The 20,511-nt window shown below is 37.0% G+C and overlaps 1 protein-coding gene across 13 annotated transcripts in view; it reads left to right on the top strand.

The window, feature by feature from the left end:
* ARHGAP18 (Rho GTPase activating protein 18) overlaps positions 1-20,511 on the top strand; it is a 283,705-nt gene that overhangs the window by 150,552 nt on the left and 112,642 nt on the right. For all 13 annotated transcript variants that reach the window (XR_014311936.1, XR_014311937.1, XR_014311938.1 and 10 more), the window contains exons 6-10: positions 6,140-6,305; positions 8,843-8,934; positions 13,336-13,413; positions 16,762-16,921; positions 19,033-19,115. Coding sequence is in view for 8 of the 13 variants with exons in the window: in XM_082731212.1 (XP_082587338.1) it covers positions 6,140-6,305; positions 8,843-8,934; positions 13,336-13,413; positions 16,762-16,921; positions 19,033-19,115 (579 nt within the window). In the remaining 5 variants the exon portion in view is untranslated. The remainder of the gene's footprint in view (positions 1-6,139; positions 6,306-8,842; positions 8,935-13,335; positions 13,414-16,761; positions 16,922-19,032; positions 19,116-20,511) is intronic.

Genomic DNA, 20,511 nt, shown 5'->3' on the forward strand with positions numbered 1-20,511 from the left:
TGGCTTCTGTCTTTGAGCCCTTACTCTCTGTTCTCTTTCTCACCTCACAGGTAAGTTTACCTTCTAGGTAAACTCCTTTTTGTTTGAATCTTATGGTTTATCCTTTTATTCTTAGGTAAATGGTAGCCCACAGTCACACTTTTCTCAACCTAGAAGTTTTTTATTTTGACTTAGTATATTCTGGAGATCACTCCATAGTAATATATAGAAATGTTTCTCATTCTTTTTTATAGATACATCATATTCTATTGTGAAGCTGCATCAAAATTTATTAAACCATTTCCCTAATAGTAGACATCTATGTTGTTTCCAAGTTTTACCATATATTATTAGGAATCTATTTATATACCTAATGGGAAAATTAGAGGAATACATACCATTTGACTTGAAGAGATGACCTACAGTCCCAGACTCTCAGAATAGTGACAGTCTGTATCTCAACAGATGGAAGGGGTTGTAAGGGAAAGATAGGAGAGTCTAATTAAAAAAAAAAAAAAAAAAATGAAGACTTTGTTGACTTTTAAGTTGATTCAAAAGTGGAATGAAGTATAAGTTCCTATCTGTTTCAGAGACTTAAGACTTACTCTCTTATTTCATTCTCTTAACATTTATGCTGACCTCTCTTCTAGACTTCATTCATGTTGTACCCCAAGCTTGAAATGACCTTACCATTTTTTTACCTCTCTGTTGTTCTCTATTTACCAATGAATCTTACCCCATCTTTTGGGGTCGAGTTCAGCATCTAAGTTTATTATTAGTTTTTCTCTGGCTGTGAATTTACATCAGATACAATATATCTTACAATACTTTAAGCTGTTAGGATGCCATGCTTTCAATAATTATTGTCAATGTATTCTTGTATTTATTTCTGCATATATGCATCTGTTCATCTATACAACCATTTATCCATATGTCTTTTGGAAGGCATGGGTGTGTAAGCTTTTCACAAGTCCTCAGCATGGTTGATGGAATGAATATTTATATTCATCGCTCTGAGGCAGGTGTCTAAGCAGATAAACCTTAAATTCCCTTTCTACTCTATGCTCCCCTGCTTCTGTAAATAAGCAATAAGCTTTATGAAATACATTGTTCTCTGTTGACTTCATTTTTTTCATTCATTTCCTTTTTTCTTACAGCATCGGGTAGTCTTTGTTAATTCTTTATGATCTCTCCCAGCAGATTCAAATTTCTCTTAAATGTGGAGCTCAGGTTTCATAACCTTTAAGGGACTTCAGTTTGAAAATGTAGCCACTACTTACTGTGTTTTAGGTACCTACTGTATCTCAGAAAATATGCTCTGTATTTATTTATCAAATGATCTCTATGAGGTAGATATTTCAATTCCTATTTCTCATACAGGGAAACAGGTTAGACTCTATATGGGATGCTAAGGCTTGGCTTAGATGACTCAGGTGACTCAGCTTTTGGATCTGGAGTTTTTTCTGGAAGACCATGTTGACTCCACTTAATGTGCCCTGAAGGTATAAATGCATTTAATTTAGGTGTGAGTTTAGTGACTCTATTGGTGCTGCTGACAACTTGCTCAGGATAGCTTGAGATATTATATAAATAAGATTTTGAATTGTTGGGTCCATCGTATACAAGAGAAATTTAATAATACTCTTTCATCCTGCTTTGGAGACTGAACATTAAGGGTTTAATGCAGAAATTTTTAAGATCATAGTTTTAAAATTACAACTGGTTAATTCTATATCCTATATTTAATTCTTAAGTCTTAAGTCTTCATTTAGTATCTTTTGAATTCTTACTGAATTATGTTTAATTCAAGTAAATTCTTGTTCTATAATGACTTTGGTTTTCTGGTAACACCGTTTCATGGCTATGAAAGGCCAAAAACTAGGCATGCGGACCCACGTTGGCAGTTTGCTAGGGAACAGAACACTTCTGGAGGAAGCTGAAGGACAGTGTTGAAAAGGTGGTGTTTCGGGATTGAATGAAGACACTGAAAATCGATAGCAAACACACATTTGTACACAGTACCAAAATAGATGTTTAGGCTGTGGTCCTTAGTTGTCAAGAAAAGGCTAAACTATGGCTCTTTGCTCTCCATTAAAAAAAAAAAAATGCAATAAATATAAAAAGGTAAATTCAAAAGCTCATTTGTCTAGAAAAGTATTCATCCTCTGGAAATAACAATGAATGAAATACTGTCAAAAAATCACATTTTACACGTAGAAAAATCTTAGGTAAGAAATGCATTTTCTAGCAGATCAAAAAAAAAAGTCATCTGTGGAAATTGATCAGGTGGGAATAGATTCTCTTGCTTTCCAAGTTGAGGCTAGAAGTGACTTAACATATTAAAGTCAAGTCCATCAGGGTCCCTCATTACTGATGAAGTACCTAAGGGGCCCTTTGTATTGTGAGAGCCGCAAAAGAGGGGTGCGGTCTGGGAGAGCAACCTGGTTAATTTATGGTAACACATGGGAACTGATGACCTTATAATTTCTGAAAAATTTTATTTCACTTCGTTCTTGAAGCACATTTTTCAAAAGGCAAAGAGGCTTTCTTTTGCTGAAATTGCATTGCCTTCTCTTAGCCAATGAACTGAACCATCCAGTCTATTAACTAAACAAAAATGACAGGAAACTTCATAAATATTTAAAAGCTGCTGCTATGAATTAAACATTGGGATAAAGAACTAACTCCTTTCATTAAAGCACAATGTTAAATAAATAAATAAATAAAGCTCATGACAGAGATTGCTAGGGAAATCAAATGTTTGAACTAATATTATTTTAGGTTTCTCTAAACATTTACCTTGGCTAATGCTTTAAAGAATTATATTACATATGTTTGGTTTATGAGATCAATAGTGACTGATTTTAATAAAACATTTAGAACTTTAAAAAAAAAAAAGGTTGGTGAATAAGATTGGTTCAGCCATTTAGAAAACAATGCAATGGGCAGAACTCAGGGGCCAGACCTGAAGAAAATGTGAAAAGTCTTGTGTGATTTTGAATGCAAGGCTCAGTGGGGAACCATCCAGCCAGTGGCTCCATACCTCACTGAGCTTGATTCTGGGTTTTCCTCCCTATAGGGTGTGTGTCTTTGCTCATTGAGTAGCCTGGGTCAGAACACCTGCGGTGCACCAGGCCTGTGGTCCAGTATGGCTACGGAAATGATTAAGACCTGGCTTTTCTCTTTGAGGGGCTCCTGTTCCTCTAGCACTACTGAGCAATCCAGATTCCTCCCTGTGTGCTGTGGTGGAGAGAGAAAATGGAGCAGAGCTGAATGGTTATTGCTGAATTTAGCATCTAGAATATCTGAATTTGCATCCTTATTTTGTCACTGGCTGTGTGGCCATATTTAGTCTATTAGTAAGTCTCAATTCCCCACTGAGAATGTGCTATAATAATTCTCATCTGTGGGGACTTTTGCAGGATATGACAAAAGACCATTTATCAAATAAGAGTGCTGTTTTTTCCCGTACCTCACAGTAATATTTAGGAGAAGGGGAAAGCATGAGGTCTTGAAATTATTGAAAAGCTCTGTGAAGAAAAGTAGTAGTAACACTTAACCCTTTCTGAATGGATTCTGTTGTTATTCCCATTTTACAGGTAACGTGGCTGAGGAGGCACAGGGGTGATGTAATTTGCCAAAGGCCACGTAGTTCATAAGTGATGGAGACAGGATGGGCCACTTGCGCTCTGGCTCCAAGTTCTCAACCCCATGCGCTGCCCCATTAACACACTGGAAATTCACTTAGACTGGATGTTTAATGATGTTTATTGCTGTTTTATTTCATATTCTCATCAGGAAAAAAAACATACTGCAAAAAGTTAAGAAAGACTTATTTTCTCCTATAGTGAACTCTTTTTGAAGCTATAGCAGATTCTATAGAAGAAGTTTCTGTAAAGAACTATGTAAAGAGGTTCTCTCTTTGAATGGAGTTTGCTGGAAAGGATTTAGCTGCTCAGTTACCAAAATTTGTAGGCTTTAGGAAATGCTCTAAAACAATGATACTTAAACAATTTGGTCTCAAAACCCTGTTAGCTTCTTAAAAAGCATGGAGGACTTCACAAAGCTTTTGTTTCACCAGTCAGGAAGGATGTTGGTATTGAGGGCAGTAACTACCACGGCTTCCAGCACTTCGACAAAACCCTGGATACGCACCGTTCTGGCCAAGAATCTGATTTCCTGCTGTTGGGGCCTCTGTTGTCTCTCTGGTCGTCCAGCTCTGTGGAAGTGTTTTGTAGCTGAACCAAGAAAGAAAGCATGCTCATAGTTCTATAGAAATTAGGATTTCATGAACGATTTTGAGGAAAGGAAGAAGACTGCTTTCTGTGATTTTGGAATGTAAAGAATTTCTTTGGATTGAGTTCCATGGAAGTTTGTCACTGGCCTGTGTTCTTGAACTATGGAACATGAATATGTAGACTAAGGAATTATTTCTTGTGATAAGTAAACAACAGAGATAGTGGGAGTAGAGGTTTTGTTTATATCACTTATACCTATGGGTATTTACCATATTGGAAATTGAAATTGAGAAATTAAAAAATTATTAATCCACTTAAAGTACAGTATTACAGTTAGCATAAATAACATTTTTAATGAAAAATAGCCCTATTTTCTAAAACAAATTATTAATGTGCCATGGTTTTACATTTCAACATTCCTAGCATCTTACTTTAGTAGAAGTCAGTTGGATTCTCACATCTACACCTGTATTCAATCTGTTGGAAAAGCACCTATCTTATACCTTAGGAAAACTCCAGTGTGCAATCATGAGAGAATGGGAGTGAAAAAGGCAAATAATGTCTTAGGATTAATTATTAATAGTTTTGACCTCATAGGCTCCTTGAAAGGGTATTATGTAACTTCTTGGTTCCCTGGATCTGACTTTGAGAAAGGCTGCTTGAAGACATGTCTTTTGTACTAGATTTTAGACCAGGAAGTGTTAATCATATGGTGAAAAAATGAGCAAAGTAAAGGGAGTAAAAGGGAACCAGTTAAACATCCTTGACCATTAAATGAGGAAGTCAAGGGTAAACCCAAAAGATATAGCCTTTATAACCCTTTTTTAATCAAGCCATTAGCGAATGATCACAGTAAATACAGTGGGACTATAATTTGTATTTAGTGTCTTAGAGAAATTCATGTTTTTACTTTATGGTTTGTTTCTTTATATTTAATGTATTTAATATTAAAAGTGGCTGAATAGGTAGTAGATAATATTGGTGAAAACAATAAATTGGCAGAAATATTGGCAAATATTGGCAGAAAACAACAAAATACCACTTTACTTGCCTGTGGTAGTCGTATCTCTAAGTCTCTTTATTTAGCAGTGCAAGTAGTAATAATAGCAACCCTATAAAGGTACTAGGGTAGTGCCAGGCATTAAACCCCACAACAGTCCTCTGAATTAGGTGGCCTTCTTCCCCACCTTCTCCCTGCTCTCCACCATCTGTTCTGCCTTCATTCTTCTCCCCTCTGGTTATGCCCAGCTCCTTCTTCCTCACCCTTCCTCTTCTGCCATTTTGTAGAAAGAGTAGTTAATCAATTACCAGATTGTTAGTAGCTGGTTGGTAGCAAGATGACTGGTAGGCATTCTGGCTTTAAAGGCCATGCTGTTACTATTCCTTCCATTCTTCCTGCCACCCCAATGCTATACAGACCTTCTGGGGTTTTATGACAATGCTATAATATATATTATGTTATAAATATTCAATATTTCATATCATATTTTACATATTTTTGACAGTAGCATAGGTAAAGTGTACCTTGCGCATTCTAAGTACTCACTCATGGTTACTATTCCTCTTCCTCCTCATGGTTTCTCTTGACTCCTAATCTTTCTTTATTGTCAAAGATCAGTAACTAGAGTTCTTTTTCTCCTTCAGTTTTACTGTCTCTGTTGTGCTCTCAGTCACCGGTATTAGTACGCCTGGTCCACAGCTGGTCCCTTTGTCTGTTGGACTTCATGTACTGACTCCCCTCAGCCTTAAGGATCATCAACATGACAAGATGGCTCCTCATTCGGACTGAAGTGATTTTGCCAGGGCTTTCATAGTCACTACTCTGAATACAGCTTCTTTCGATAGTAATGGTTTTGTTTTCTTTCACTAAAAATGGGGTTAGACCCTATAAATCCTTACTCTATTAATGGTACTTATTTTAGAATTTCAGATGTCCAAAAGACAAAACAGGCATCACCCGGATTGGTGACCTAGCACCCCAGGACATGAAGAAAGTTTGCCGTTTAGCCCTCATTGAGCTGACTGCCCTCTATGATGTATTGGGTATTGAACTGAAGCAACAAAAAGCTGTGAAAATCAAAACAAAAGGTAATTTTGAAATGAAAAACCATTGGATTTACTTCAAAAGAAGCAAAGATGAACTTGGCTTCTGAGCAGTATTCTTGGCGGGGGGAATACCTACAAAATAAACCAATACTTGAATACTTCTAAAATTCAGAATTTAAAACATTGCCTTCAAAAATTTTGTAACTTGATAAACGTGGACTGTTCTCTTAGACTATAAAAAAATAAAGAGATAATAAAGTATTTAATTACCTTGGGAGGAAATTCTGAATGAAAAATTCTTCTTCTTCTTCTTCTTCTTCTTCTTTTTTTTTGTATTGAGGAATCTTAACTCAAATGCACTCTCCTTTGAAAACTACATGTAAGAGATACTTTTGGTACATAAACTTCTTTTTTTCCAAAATCAGATCTTGAAAAATGACTTTAAGATAGTTGATCCTAGTTCATTGCTTTTGCTTATTTATTTGATGGGAAGTACATAGAGTAGTTAGTAGCCTGTCTCTTTGCTCATTTACATTCTACTTATAACTATTTTGCAAAAACCTTCTTCAGTCTATTAAGAAAATAATGCCATTGTGGCACATAATACCACCAAATTGTTCTCCTCATGGATATATGCAGTTTTTCTTTTGTAAGCAACTTGCTATACCCATTACATAGACAGACTTTATTTTTTATAATCTTACAGAAAACAGACACCTCTTAGTTTTCATCCAAGATTTTATTGGTCTAGAAATGCAGATAATTATCTATTAATTTAACAAAGTTTAACTCTTTAGGAATCTCTGGCTTCTTATTTAACTTTTAAGTTCTCTCCTAAAGAAACACCAAGAATGAGGATTACTGAGTTGCTATGGTAACATTAATAAAGACACATATTCACCTGATTTAAGTTATAGAGGCAAAATCTCTGTAGGACTGACGTATACCTTCCCTCAAGGTCCTCTCTCCCATGCTGGGCCCCAGAAGACCTCATTCTGTGCTCAGCTCCTCTTGAGTATTATAGCTTAAGGCATGGGATGGTGAATTTCTGAGTTAAATGGTGCTTCTTATTTTCCGCAAAACCATTATGGATAATGAAAGACTTTAGATGTTTTTTCAGAAGCTTGTCACAAAGCCTTTTCCAAATATAAAATAGAAATATAATTTAAATAGCTGTGACTCAGTGCTTAGGACTTTTAAAATGGCTTAGAGAGGCTTTTTGTGTTTTAGAATTGCTTCCTAGTAGAGAGAGAAGTATTAAGCCATTCTCATTTACAGTATAACTATTAACAGAATAGATTTTCTTTCCATTTCTTAAATATTTTTGTAGCTCCTCTAATATATTCATCTCATAAACTAGACTCTTGACATTTTTGAAGATTACATTTTTTTGGACAATTCTTTTTTTTTTTATGTTTTATTTTATTTTATTTTTTTTTTTAAAGATTTTATTTATTTATTTGAAAGACGGAGATCACCAATAGGCAGAGAGGCAGGCAGAAGGAGAGAGAGAGGGAAGCAGGCTTCCTGCGGAGCAGGGAGCCCGATGCGGGGCTCGATCCCAGGACCCTGAGATCATGACCCGAGCCAAAGGCAGCAGCCCAAACCACTGAGCCACCCAGGCGCCCCTTTTTTGGACAATTCTTAAGCTACAAATTATTAGGTTACTGGTATTCTCTTGATTGGCATCTCTATTGAGTGTCAGTTTTCAAGGTCCTCATTCCACAATATAAAGCCCCGTTTCCTAGTTACAAATAATTTACATCTCCCCTGATGACCTGTGTTACACTTCTGTGCTAATTGTTCCTTTAGGGATGGGGGTGCGGTAGGAGGTACTAAGCAGAAGCTATGGTGTATAGGATTTAATTTAGAAAAATTTTACATTATTACCTTTCAGTTTTTCTGGAGTTGTTCCCAAATATATGAAACTACAAATCACAATTTAAGAACTACCAAGTGTCTGTACTTTCTTTCTTTTTTGTTTTTTACAGTGAGAACAGACCTTCTTTTTATTCATATATTGAGATAAACTGCAGAGACTGAAAGACAAAAATTCATCACAATTTTTTGTGTGTGTGTGTGTGTCTGTACTTTCTAAAGAAAAACTCTTGTAAAACAAGATCATGAGGTTGACTGATTTCTCGAAGAGCAAACATTTCTGTTTTGCTGTATTATATATAGAATGTTAAATGTCAGTTACATATGAAAGAGATGAGTAAGTAATATTTGCTTTAGCCAAAACTTTTAATTTGTTACCTTTAGTAAGTTATTTGTATATTTCACATACTCCCATGGCATTATTTCTCTTACATGACAGTATAACTTTTCTAATCATTTTGGTGATTCGTTGCAATCATTTACTTAGCTGTCTTTCCTTGCTAGATTGCTATATAAGACAGGGTCAAGATTTTCCTATGGCGATGTGTGGACCTAATGGCTAGACAGTGTCATTCACTTAATAGGTGCTCAATAAATAGTTATTTGTTTGAATGACAGTATCAGAAATCTGATTCCTTATTATTTTTGCATTAATATTTTATAGATGGATGGAAGTTAAGAAGTTTTATTTTTTGTTGCAGATTCCGGCCTTTTTTGTATTCCATTGACAGTGTTGTTAGAACAAGATCAGAGGAAAGTACCAGGAACTCGAATACCCTTGATATTTCAAAAAGTAAGTAGGCCTAAATCGGTCAGCACAGAGAGAACATACTTGAACTAATAGAAGCTTTTTCTTTTTTGGCATTCATAATATTATAATATAGTTTTCCAATTGATGTGCTCTTTTATTTTGTACTTCGATTTTCTATTCAGGAAACAAATTTGTTTCAAGGGCTCATAATTTTTATTTTATGGTGATGTTTTCTGTGTTATTACTATAACTGTGATTACCTGGCATCATTTTCCTGTCTTATATTAGCTAGCTTTGTATAATTGAGATTTCAGTTCTATAATACACGGGAGCAGGAACTGCTTATAAATTTCTAGGGAATTGAACCCTCATGAATATTTCATGCCTGTGTGTGTTTCCCAAGCTTTCTTATTTACAGTGAGGATGTCCAATTTAATTTACCAATGCCTACTTCCAAAGTAGGCAAAGAAACCATAAAGTAGAATAAGAAAGTGATTGCTAAACTATCAAGTCACTGGTGTCATCAACACTCAGTTATTCATAAGGGGTTTATCTGTGGCAATATAAAAATTTCAGTCTAATCTCTGAGCCATCCTTGTTGAGAAACACAGATTACACATGACGAAAGCCAGGAATGCGCAGTGAGGAAGGTAGGCAGATCAGTCATGGACTACCCGAGCTATAGATTTTTTTGTAGCAACCCCAGCATGTCACACTTTCTGGAAGCTCTGGGGATAGGAAGAGTGGCAGTGGGAACTTTCCCATCAACTGGCTCAACCAACTCATTCAATACAAAGCCCAAGCTCCTTGGGACTGATTCTTCCACTATTCCAAACCCACGCTCAGCTCTCTTACCTATTAATCTCGGGCCCCATTATTTCTCATGATCACCATCGCTTCCAAACACGTATCTCATTGTTTCTCCTGATAAGCTTCCTTCTGCTGAGTTTGTTCTCACCAGCTTCTGCCGGCCACTGCCTATAGAACTTGTGTCTGTACGGATAGTTGCCAGCCGTGCCTGTGAGGAGGGAAGTGCTGACAAATGTGGGTCAGATATTCATATTAATTTAAGTAAATTAAGTAAAATAGAAACGTAATTTACTTAAATTAAGTAAATTAAGTAAAATAAAGTAAAATATACAGTACCACACATGACTGTGCAAGACAAGGATCTCATCAGCATCTTTTCCAAGTGGGTAAGGATTCTCCAAAGAAACAGAATCAGTAAGAAGGATGTGTGTGTGTGTGCGTGTGTACATGCACGTGCTTGTGCACACACACTCACACATGTTCATAGAAAGAGATTCATTCTAAAGAATTGGCTTATGTGATTGTGGGGGCTGGCAAGTCTGAAATAGAGCAGTCCAGAGGCTGGAAACTTGGGTAAGAGCTGATACTGCAGTATTGAGTCCAAAATCTGTAGGTTGGAAACTCCTGTGGGTTTTCCGTGTTGCAGTCTTGAAGCAGAATTGCCACTTTTTTTGGGAAACCTCAGTCTTTGCTGCTAAGGCCGCCAACCCACTGGATGAAACCCGCCCACGTCATGTAGAGTAATTTGCTTTACTCAAAATGTACTGATTTAAATGTTAATTACATCTAAAAAAAAAAATACCTTCACAGCCACATCTAGACTGGCTTTTGATAAAAAACCAATGATGTGTCATGCTTGACTTTATCAAATTCACCATCACATCAGTGAAGAGTACGTTTTGGTCTCCACAAAAATTCAGAGATGTCTCTTGGTCAGGCTGAGGGCTGCACGCAGTCCCATGTCTTTTTCTCTTGAAATTGTTTTGTTTGTGTAGTTATTTTACCTTTTTGGTCTCTTCAATATTCAGAAGACTTGGGCTTCCAACTAGTGTGAAGTTGTTTGGTAACAGCCTTAAAGACTCTTTTTCACACAAAAAATAAAAGAGGGTGTAAAGAGTTTACTATCAGATAACACTTATCTGTATGCATCTCCTCTGAATGATAAGCAAAAAAATGACAGTGATCTAGCATTGAAAAATACTTTTTCGATGAGCAACTGTCACTTCAATTAGGTATTTCTCAGTTTTGTACAAAACAAAGAACTGGAAATTGCTCATTTGCAAAAAGGTTTATCACCAGTTTTTAGAGGATTATACTCATTTATTAAGAATTATACCCAAAAAAGTGTTTTAACAAAGCTTATCTCAGATCTGTGAATTATATGTGTTGTTTTCTTGTTTGTTTTGTTTTTGCTCAGAGGCACATTGTTTAAACCATATTCTTAGAAAACGTCAGGAAAATAAAGTACTTTAAATTTCTATCTATAGAAAATTTCTAACAAATTAGCAAATTCTATTCTCACTGTCAGACTAATCAGCCAAATCAAAGATACTTTGTGTCAAAAACTTCTGACTTCATTTTCAGTTCATAAATTCATATAAGCATATAATCCTTCTTGGAGATGTTGTGAACATTACTGATACATTATGCAATGTGTCATGTAAGATAAATTACTAAAAAGGAGCATGATTAAAATATATAGAACTATATATTTTCCATTTTTAAGTCTTGAAAATAAAAGAGCTATAAAGTATTTCTTATTTATATTTTAATAATGAAATATAATGTGGTGGCCAAAAATATTATTTTTTAAGTGAGAAATATGAAAAACCACATGACATTCTTTCAGGCATTATATATACATTTCTCTATTGGATGCTAGTATTCCACATTTGAGAGGAATAAAAAGAACTTGAATGTAAAGACTCAGATCTTACTCTTATTCAGTTGTTTAGAAATCTCCATTTATCCTGTGTATTTGATGAAAATGAAAGGCATGTACTATTGTGAAAAACTAATTTGCTCTAGTAGCCAGCAAAGAATTTTATTTTTTGCTAATGGAATGTTTTAAACATTTTATAAGATGAAATAAAAATGAAAATTGCTCAGACATTGAATAAATTTTGCATGGCATTATTTGTTAAGTTTAGTCTTAAATCCTTTATTGAGTAATGCCCATCTAATCTAAAATAACTTTTTTAAGGTTTTTAGCTGTGGGTTCATTATCTAGTGTACCTTGAAAAATGTAGTCTTGGAAAACATTCCAGTTGAATTTTTAAAAATCATGCACTGCTTTGACTGGTCAGAGATGGTTCTTACTTTATCTAATAATAAATCCTCAGGAGAATTTTGAAACTGCTCTTCACGTAGTCTTACCTGACTCCCTGAAGATCCGTGCATTCTTTGGCCTTAATCCGGGGATAGGAGAGATGAGGTCATTAAAGAAAAATTGCCTCGCTTCCAGTGTCTCCACGCTACAATATATCTGATTTCAGAACATCTAGACAAAGGTCAAAAGACCTCATTTTATGATACCTTGCTTTGCTCCTAATAGACACTTTTATAAGCATGGAAGAAACAGCTTTATGTAGTTTATAAGCCTTGGTAAATCATTAAAGGAGGTTTCCCTGAAAAAAAAAAAAATAAAATTTTACATCCTTTGGCACTCTGGAAGATTTTATGTCTTAGGGTGTGCAGAGAGATTATAGTAAGTTTGGGGATGAGTCAAGAGTAGGTCTGTCTTTTATAAAGTAGAAGGCTGTGGTGAATGGGGAAGGGTGGTAGGAAGGAAAACCTATGCAATGCTAGTAATTGCCTTATATTTAGCCTGAGCACAAAGAAATTGATTTCCTTAAAATAGCAGAGTACCCCCTATAAAGCCTGTGTGCATTTCCCAGGGAATATATATTTCAATTGGAAGATCACTCGGCCAAGAAACTAACCACTTTTTTTTTTATCATCTTCCTAGCTTCCGAGAGTATGTCATTGTAATTTCTTCATTTGCCTATTTTTGTGGGTTTCTGCATTATTTAAAAAAAAAATCTTTGGTATTTTAGTGGAGTTCTAGAGATAGATCTGTGTATATTCATTGGGCATCAGAAATGATTCAGAAGCCCTCAATAAGAACTATTTTTTGTCTTGGTTTACCATTAAAAGCTGTAAAGCTTAAAAATGAATATTTACAAACAGTTTTTTTCCCCCTCCTTCGTACCATAAACAAGTCTTTTAAACAAACTAAAAATGAGATGTAAATGTGCAAATAATGGAATTTCACAAGATTTATTTGATTGCAGAATGTCTGTTTCTGGAAAAGCCAGAAGACACGGATGATCTTAGTTGCTTTTAAGCAGTGAACAACTTCAGTCTCCATTTGTCTGGAGTACAGCAGCTGTTGTGTGAAATGATTACACTTCTGTAACAAAGGAGAATAAGACCCCACTTCTTCTCAATTAGAAGTAAAGTTTTGAGACTTTCTGGTTGAAAGGCTAGTGCTAGTGCAGTAGCATTCAAAACTTCATGAAAGCCCGCTTACCCATCATTGTCATCATTTATCTCTATGTGAAGCAGATGTTCAATTTGGAATTGTACCTGTTAGGAATCCTCAAGTCAGAATGTTCTTCTGTTTATACACAGCTGATTTCCCGAATTGAAGAGGGAGGTTTGGAAACTGAAGGCCTCTTGAGAATACCTGGAGCCGCTGGTAGAATCAAGGTAATCTCTTGGTTCTACTCATGTCACCCTTTGTTCAATTACGCTTTCTCATTTTAAAAGCTAACTTCTCCTCCCCACCCCCTTCTTCCCCCACTGTTAGTCAAGTAGGTACAATATAAAGATAAAGCCTCTGAACCTTCAGTTTACATTTAGTTTTTTTTGGAATCTTTGCTGATGATTGTAAGTTTTCATTTTTCTTCAAAATCACTGTATTAGCTATAATACTATTATGATGTAGAAGCAAATGATTTTAATCTCTCTGCTGTGCAGAGGTAAAGCAGGAACAAAAGTCAACAAGCCAAAGCCAAGAGTAGTTCCATCCTTCTGGTGAAAAGAGAACACAATGAGTAAAAATATTAATAGGGGACTGGTGGTAGATTTAGTCAGTGTGATTAATAGCAATTGAATTAAAAAAAAAAATGTGGATGAGAAACTCTACCAGGTGAGCAGAAGAGGAGGATGTGACTTTCGTCTCCATATACCAGTCTGTGGGAACTGAGGAAATGAGACTTTGCCTCAATTCCTTTCCTGACTTTCACAGTTCCTGTCACACCCACTGCAGGGTAGCCCGAGTCTGGCTTGTGAAAGAGGCAAGGCGATGCCCAGACTTCCCGTTCTCTCTCCTGCTGCCACCTTTTCTGGCAAGCTGGCATTTTGTTCCCGCTGTCTTGGGATGCTGGTATCTTCCTCCTTTCTCCCTGGCGCCCAGCTCCTGCTCTAGGGAATAAAGCATCCAGTAAATGCACAGCAAAGGTAGAATTACCCTTCAGAGGATGCATAATACATAAGTGTCCCGGGGGATTTGCATTTTACAGGGGCCTCACGCTTGGAACTGTAGCTCTATCTGGAGAACGTATCCTTTGGTTAGCTGCCATTAACAGCCTCCGAAGCCTCTAAATTCAGCTTCTGACTCTCTAAACTCAACTGAGTTGGTGCAAATGATTGCCTTTGTCCAACCTGTTGTCTTCTTGAATTTGCAAATCCACTCGAAAATAGGACAGGGCAAAGAGATTTTTTCTGTTCATTTCCTTAAGACCTATTCTGTATGACATTTTTAGAGCTGGATGAGAGAACAGACTGTTGGTGGGTGCACAGGCTCCGGGCTTGTGACTGTGGCCGTGGGGCTGCCAGGATTGGAATTACTATCGAGACCTTGCACAGTTTACAGCACCTGCTTATTTTGATGAGTTTCCTCGTTGTGGAATGCTAGTTCCCGCCTACTAGGCTCTCACTGCATGGAGTGACTGCTCACACAGTTCATTCAGCTTGTGTCCCCTGGGTTCGGTGTTCAGTACACAGAGGTCCCTGAAACCCTTTTGGGGCCCGCATGAGTTTGATAAGCTGCCATTGTCTCACTCCACTTCTTAACATTTAGGGCGATTTTACCAACAGTCAAACACAGGCGTCATGTGGGATTCTGAGGTAAGTCCTGTAGAGAGGCGCATTTGAGAATGAATCCCTCAGAAGCTGGTCACGTGACTTCATAGTACCCACATGGACAATAATACCCCTTCTGAGTCCACTGGTCACAGCACTGATTAGCAGACTGGAAGGGCCAACGCCTAAGAGTCATAAACACGTTTACTTGAGTACACAGTGGTAAACAGAAAGCATATTTTAGGGGCGCCTGGGTTAAAGTGGGTTAAAGCCTCTGCCTTCAGCTCAGGTTATGATCCCAGAATCCTGGGATCGAGCCCTACATTGGGCTCTCTGCTTGGCCAGGAGCCTGCTTCCCTCTCTCTCTGCCTGCCTCTCTGTCTACTTGTGATCTCTGTCTGTCAAATAAATAAACAAAATCTTAAAAAAAAAAAAGAGAGAAAGAAAAAAAAGAAAGCATATTTTACACTTTTGACTGGATGGCTGGCAGAAGCTTGAGTTCCGCTAAATGTAATTTCTAAGAAGGTCAATTAAGTGGATTCCATTGGCTCAACTCTTTAACCTGGCCTGTTGTCACATCCCAAATTATGCAGCAGCTGATTCATTATACATAATTTAAAGATAATATGCAAAATTTTTGGTTGTCTCTCTCCTCTGCCCCACCAAATTTTTTGTACTCTTTTCTCTCCTTCCCCCTCTCTTTCCTTTTTTTCCCTTCCCCCGCTTCCTTTCCCCCTCCCTTCTTCCCTCTCCCTTTCCTGTTTCCTCTTTCTCCCTCTTCCCATTCCTCCTCCTCCTTCCCTTCCTCCCCTCTCTCCTTTCTTTCCTTCCTCTCTCCCTTCACCTCTCTTTCCCCTACCCCTCTCTTTATGTATTTCACCCATTACAGAAATAGCTGGAGGAGAGGGATGGAGTTGTGTAGGGAAGAGAAAGTGTAATAAATTCATCTCCCAAGAAAAACAAAGAACCGTCTTTGGGAGAAGAGTTCAACATAAGGGAGTGACAGAAACTTGAACGGATTTCTCACCTAATAGGGTTTAAGCCACAGTGAAAAGGTCCCTGGAAAATAGTAATTATGAAACTAAATTGATTACTAATAATTTGTCTGGCAGATCTTGTAGAGTCCTTGAGGTAGACAAACTAGGTATTTCTGATTCTGCGGGGACTCCCACTGTTCTCTGCAGCTGGTGGCCGGATGGCTGTGCCACGTACGGCTCAGGCACCCAAGACAGGTACTGATGTATTTTCAGGCCTCATTTGCTTTAGAATTTGGTTTTCCATTTCCCAGAGGTGACTAACCAAGAGGTAGCCCCCTACGTTAGGCCCAGAGATTGATTATGTATTTTGTTATGTCATGTACTTCTAAATAATTTAAAACAGACTTTTAAAAGCATAATTTATTTATTTATTTTTTAAAAAGATTTTATTTATTTATTTGACAGACAGAGATCACAGATAGGCAGAAAGGGAGAGGGGGGAAGCAGGCTCCCCGCTGAGCAGAGAGCCTAATGCGGGGCTTGATCCTAGGACCCTGAGATCATGACCTGAGCTGAAGGCAGAGGCTTTAACCCACTGAGCCACCCAGGCACCCTTAAAAGATGATTTTTAAAATCAAAGGAAAACTTACAGCATCTGAAGTAAAGCTCCCACACAGAATGATGATTTTAACTAATCTTTTCCTGATTAAACCTTGACCGCTTAAGGTCTGTTGCAGATGCAGGAAAATGTATGCAGTTTTTGAATTCTGTGGCCTTGGCTATCTTTTGTCACGAAAAAAGTGTACTTGGCCGAGTAGTATTTTTCTGAGTGACAGAGAAGTGTTGGCCTTTAGTACTTTTGGATTCTTTTCTACAGAGTAGAATCTCTTGGAAAGTGGGAAGTGTATCACACTCTCAGCAGGGAAAAAAAAAAAAATGCACTTACTGGTAGCTTTTCTTTCTTGCCTTTTTTTTTTTTTCTTCTGCCTTTCAGAATCTTTGCCAAGAACTGGAAGCAAAGTTTTATGAAGGGACTTTTAATTGGGAAAGTGTCAAACAGCATGATGCCGCCAGCCTGCTGAAGCTCTTCATCCGGGAGCTGCCCCAGCCGCTGCTCAGTGTAGAATATCTCAAAGCCTTTCAGGCCGTCCAGAGTAAGTGCCGTCTCTCTTTGAGGCAGCCGTTGTGCTGGTGCCATCATGTTAATTGTTTTAATGACACTTTGCCTCCCAGAAAGTATAACTGGATACATTCGGAGAGACATATTGACTCTCTGTCAACGGCAGCTCAAATGCCATACATTGTTGTCCTTTTCCTTTACAAATATACATCTCTGAATAAACAGATGACAGGATGTTCTCCTCAGGGACAGATTAATTGCATGCCCATTGAGCCCTGCACTATATTTTCTTGTTAAAACCTGGAACTTCGTATTTCTTGTCTAATAGAATGAGTCACGTAAGATCTGATACATTTTTCTTGCCAAGTGTTAAAAGCAACACTTACTGGAGAAGCTGTGGATTAACAGTTATCATAAACGCACAAGGAGATGAGCAGAGTCTGTGATTATTTCCCAAAAAATGAAGTTCTGAAATTGTCATGCAGAAACGTGGAACAAATTATTTGGCTGCCTCCTTGGAGGAGGGGTACAGACTTCTTCTACCTTGCTATTTTGTGGTATTGTGCAAGCTCCAAATTAATGTATCAAATAGTTCTTGATTCTTTTCCAGTGAACACAGAGATCTTATAAGGTTTGCATACTGGTGTAATTATTCCTTTTAGTCCCAGAGACCATCAAAAAAGGAAAAATGCCATCGCTACATTCTAATGACTATATCTTTAATTTCCCAACTGGGACACCTTGAGAGGGAAAAGGTACCACTATTGATGATTATGGTGAGCTACAGTGTCCACCAGAACTCTTCTGGGTCCTTCCAAATTTTTTTTATTGAGATATAATTGACCTACAACATTCTGTACAACATAATGGTTCAATATTTTTATGTATTGTGAAGTGATCATCACCGTAAGTCTGGTTAACATCCATCACAATGTATATTTACAGAATTTTTTTCTCTTGTGATGAGAATTTTTAAGATCTACTCTCTTAGCAACTTTCAAATATGCAATATATTGTCAACTGTAGTTGCCATGCTGTACCTTATGTCCCCATGACTTCACTATTTTATAACTGGAAATTTGTACCTTTTGATGCCCTTCACCTATTTTGCCCACACCCCTCCCAACCCTAGCTTCCACTAATTGTCCTGTATCTATAAGCTGATTTTTGTTGTTGTTTTTCTATAATCCCACATATAAGTGAAATCATATATTTGTCTTTGTCTTGTTTTACTTAGTATAATGCTCTCAAGACCCATTCGTGTTGTCACAAATGGCAAGATTTCTATTTTTATGACTTAGTAATATTCCATTATTTCCAGCATATTCTGAGTAATACTCCATTGTTTATCTAAAGCATGTAATATCAAGATGATTCTCATGTGTCTTCTCATATCATTTCTTCAGAATTTCTTGGGGAGACATGACTAAAATCATCTTGTGTTTAAAATATTTGTAATGGTTAAGTTATGCTCTTTTGCATACATTCTTTGGATATGGATTCAAGGACAAATCCACTCTTTAGGAACAAGGTACCAGAACGATTTCAAATATCCATGAGTATTACTTCCATGTCGATGGTTACTAAAAGTGATAACTATCAATGATCATTGTGTACCTCTTTGACTCAGTCATCACTGGTTGGTTTTCTAATTCATCCCATAGATATTTATCTACCACTTACTGTGTTCCAGGCTCCATTTTACTTCTTCCTATTGGAATCAGTGGAATCTTAGCATGTGATTTGTCCACTCACCGATGAAGAAACAACCTTCACTGTTACAGAGGCACCCTCACACCATACCGTGGAAGGGCTAACTTTCTGTGTCTCTTCATTGGGGAATAATTATCACGCAGAAGTTAAAATTATTTCCAAAGCACTGTTGTGTGTCTGCAAACATAAGGCCGCTCGTCATATGATCACAGTTGGAAGTGAGCATTCTGAGAGGAAGCTCTAACGCAGCAGCTGCTTCTCCTGATCTCTCTTAAACACACTCTCAAGAATGCTCGCTGCTCAGTTGTTGTGTCTTAAATTTCACAGGGATGTTTATGCCAAATAACTTTTTTCTTACAAAATGAAAAAAGGAAGTAAAAAAAAAAATGTTTGGTAAAGAAAAGAGTTCCGATTTATTTAATCTGTCTGCAGGTCTTCCAACCAGGAAGCAACAACTACAGGCTTTGAACCTTCTTGTCATCCTCCTGCCTGATGCAAACAGAGACACACTTAAGGTCAGCAGATTGATTTACGTTAAATATCCCTCAGAACTCAGAGGAGTGATTTCTCATTATTTGTGGTAAAACAAGGTGATGTTTTCATGGAAGTGTTCCTAGTTAAGTGTCTAAAGGAAAGACTGACTTTTAAAGATAAATGGTGGAAGTTTTTAACTCTTCACTAGTGTATGTACTAGACTAGTCATGTTAATAGTATTATCAGGTGTTTAATTTTTGCTGGAACGCCTCTACCGAAACCAATGAGGGAGGTTCATTTTTTTTTTTTTGATGGAAATTTGGGTGCTTTTGGTTTCTCCTTTTTATTTTTCTATGTTTTCCAAATTTAATTTAATGAACATGTAAGTTAGAAATGGATGTTTAAAAAGAAAGTTGTAAGGCTCATCTAATAAAACCTACTGTTGCCTAAAGATGTTACATTTGTAGTGCTAAGCAGTAGAGTTCGAAATAAGTAATAATGATGATTTTTGAAATGTTTGGTTAGCCAAAAGATAGACTGACTCAAAGAAGTTCTAGTACTTTCTCTAATGGCTGCCCTGAGTTTTTGATTTACATCAGCATTTCAAAGTGATTTGGTCTATATGATTTAATACCATTTATTATAAGCATTATTGGAGGCTTTTATAATAATCAGTGGATTGTTCCATATTGATTTATTTTCTTAACATCAAAAGTTTACAGAGTAGTTGTAAAGGTTTAGTTATAAACTTATGAAAGAAAAAGGAACTTCTAAAATATAATTTAGAAAGAGTAGTTACCTTAAGTTTTGTCATTGCCTCAAAAAATTGTTTTTATATAGCCAGGGGCAGAACCCTTGCCCCTCTACCCTCTATATTTCTTTCTATTTAAAATGAAAAATCATGCCAAGAAATTTCATGTAGAGAAAACAAAGCCAGTTGATAAATCTTGGAAGTTTTTCCTGTACCTCATTAAGACTCTTTGAACTGAAACTGGGTGATAGTTCCTTCGGCCCAAGGAATTGAATGTTAATACTGAACTTTTCTGGATGAAAGAGTTTATGAGGATTACTGGAGTAAAATCCCTGCATTTCTACAGGAGAACTTCCAAAGAGTTATTCCCTTTACTAAGTCAGGGGAAAAAAAAGTTCTTTTGCTTCACCGATTGTTACATGCTGAGAAGGCTGTGCATTAGTTGGAGGTGTTTTGAAGAGAGAGGCCAGCACCAGAAAGGGTTACATTTGAACATTATGTGACCAGAGTTGGCTGTTTAAGGGTAGATTGTGGCTGAAATAGGACAGCGTGAGGACTGATTTCCAGTCTTCTTGTCAACTCTGCCCTGACACAGAGCCCTGAAAGAGAAATTTAATCCATCTTTTTCTTATTCACATAGAGGTACCTGTCTGTGATGGCTCTGTGACTGACCAGTATAAGGCAGG

This window comes from Mustela nivalis, assembly GCF_964662115.1.
Source record: "Mustela nivalis genome assembly, chromosome: 5".
Taxonomy (NCBI): Eukaryota; Metazoa; Chordata; class Mammalia; order Carnivora; family Mustelidae; genus Mustela; species Mustela nivalis.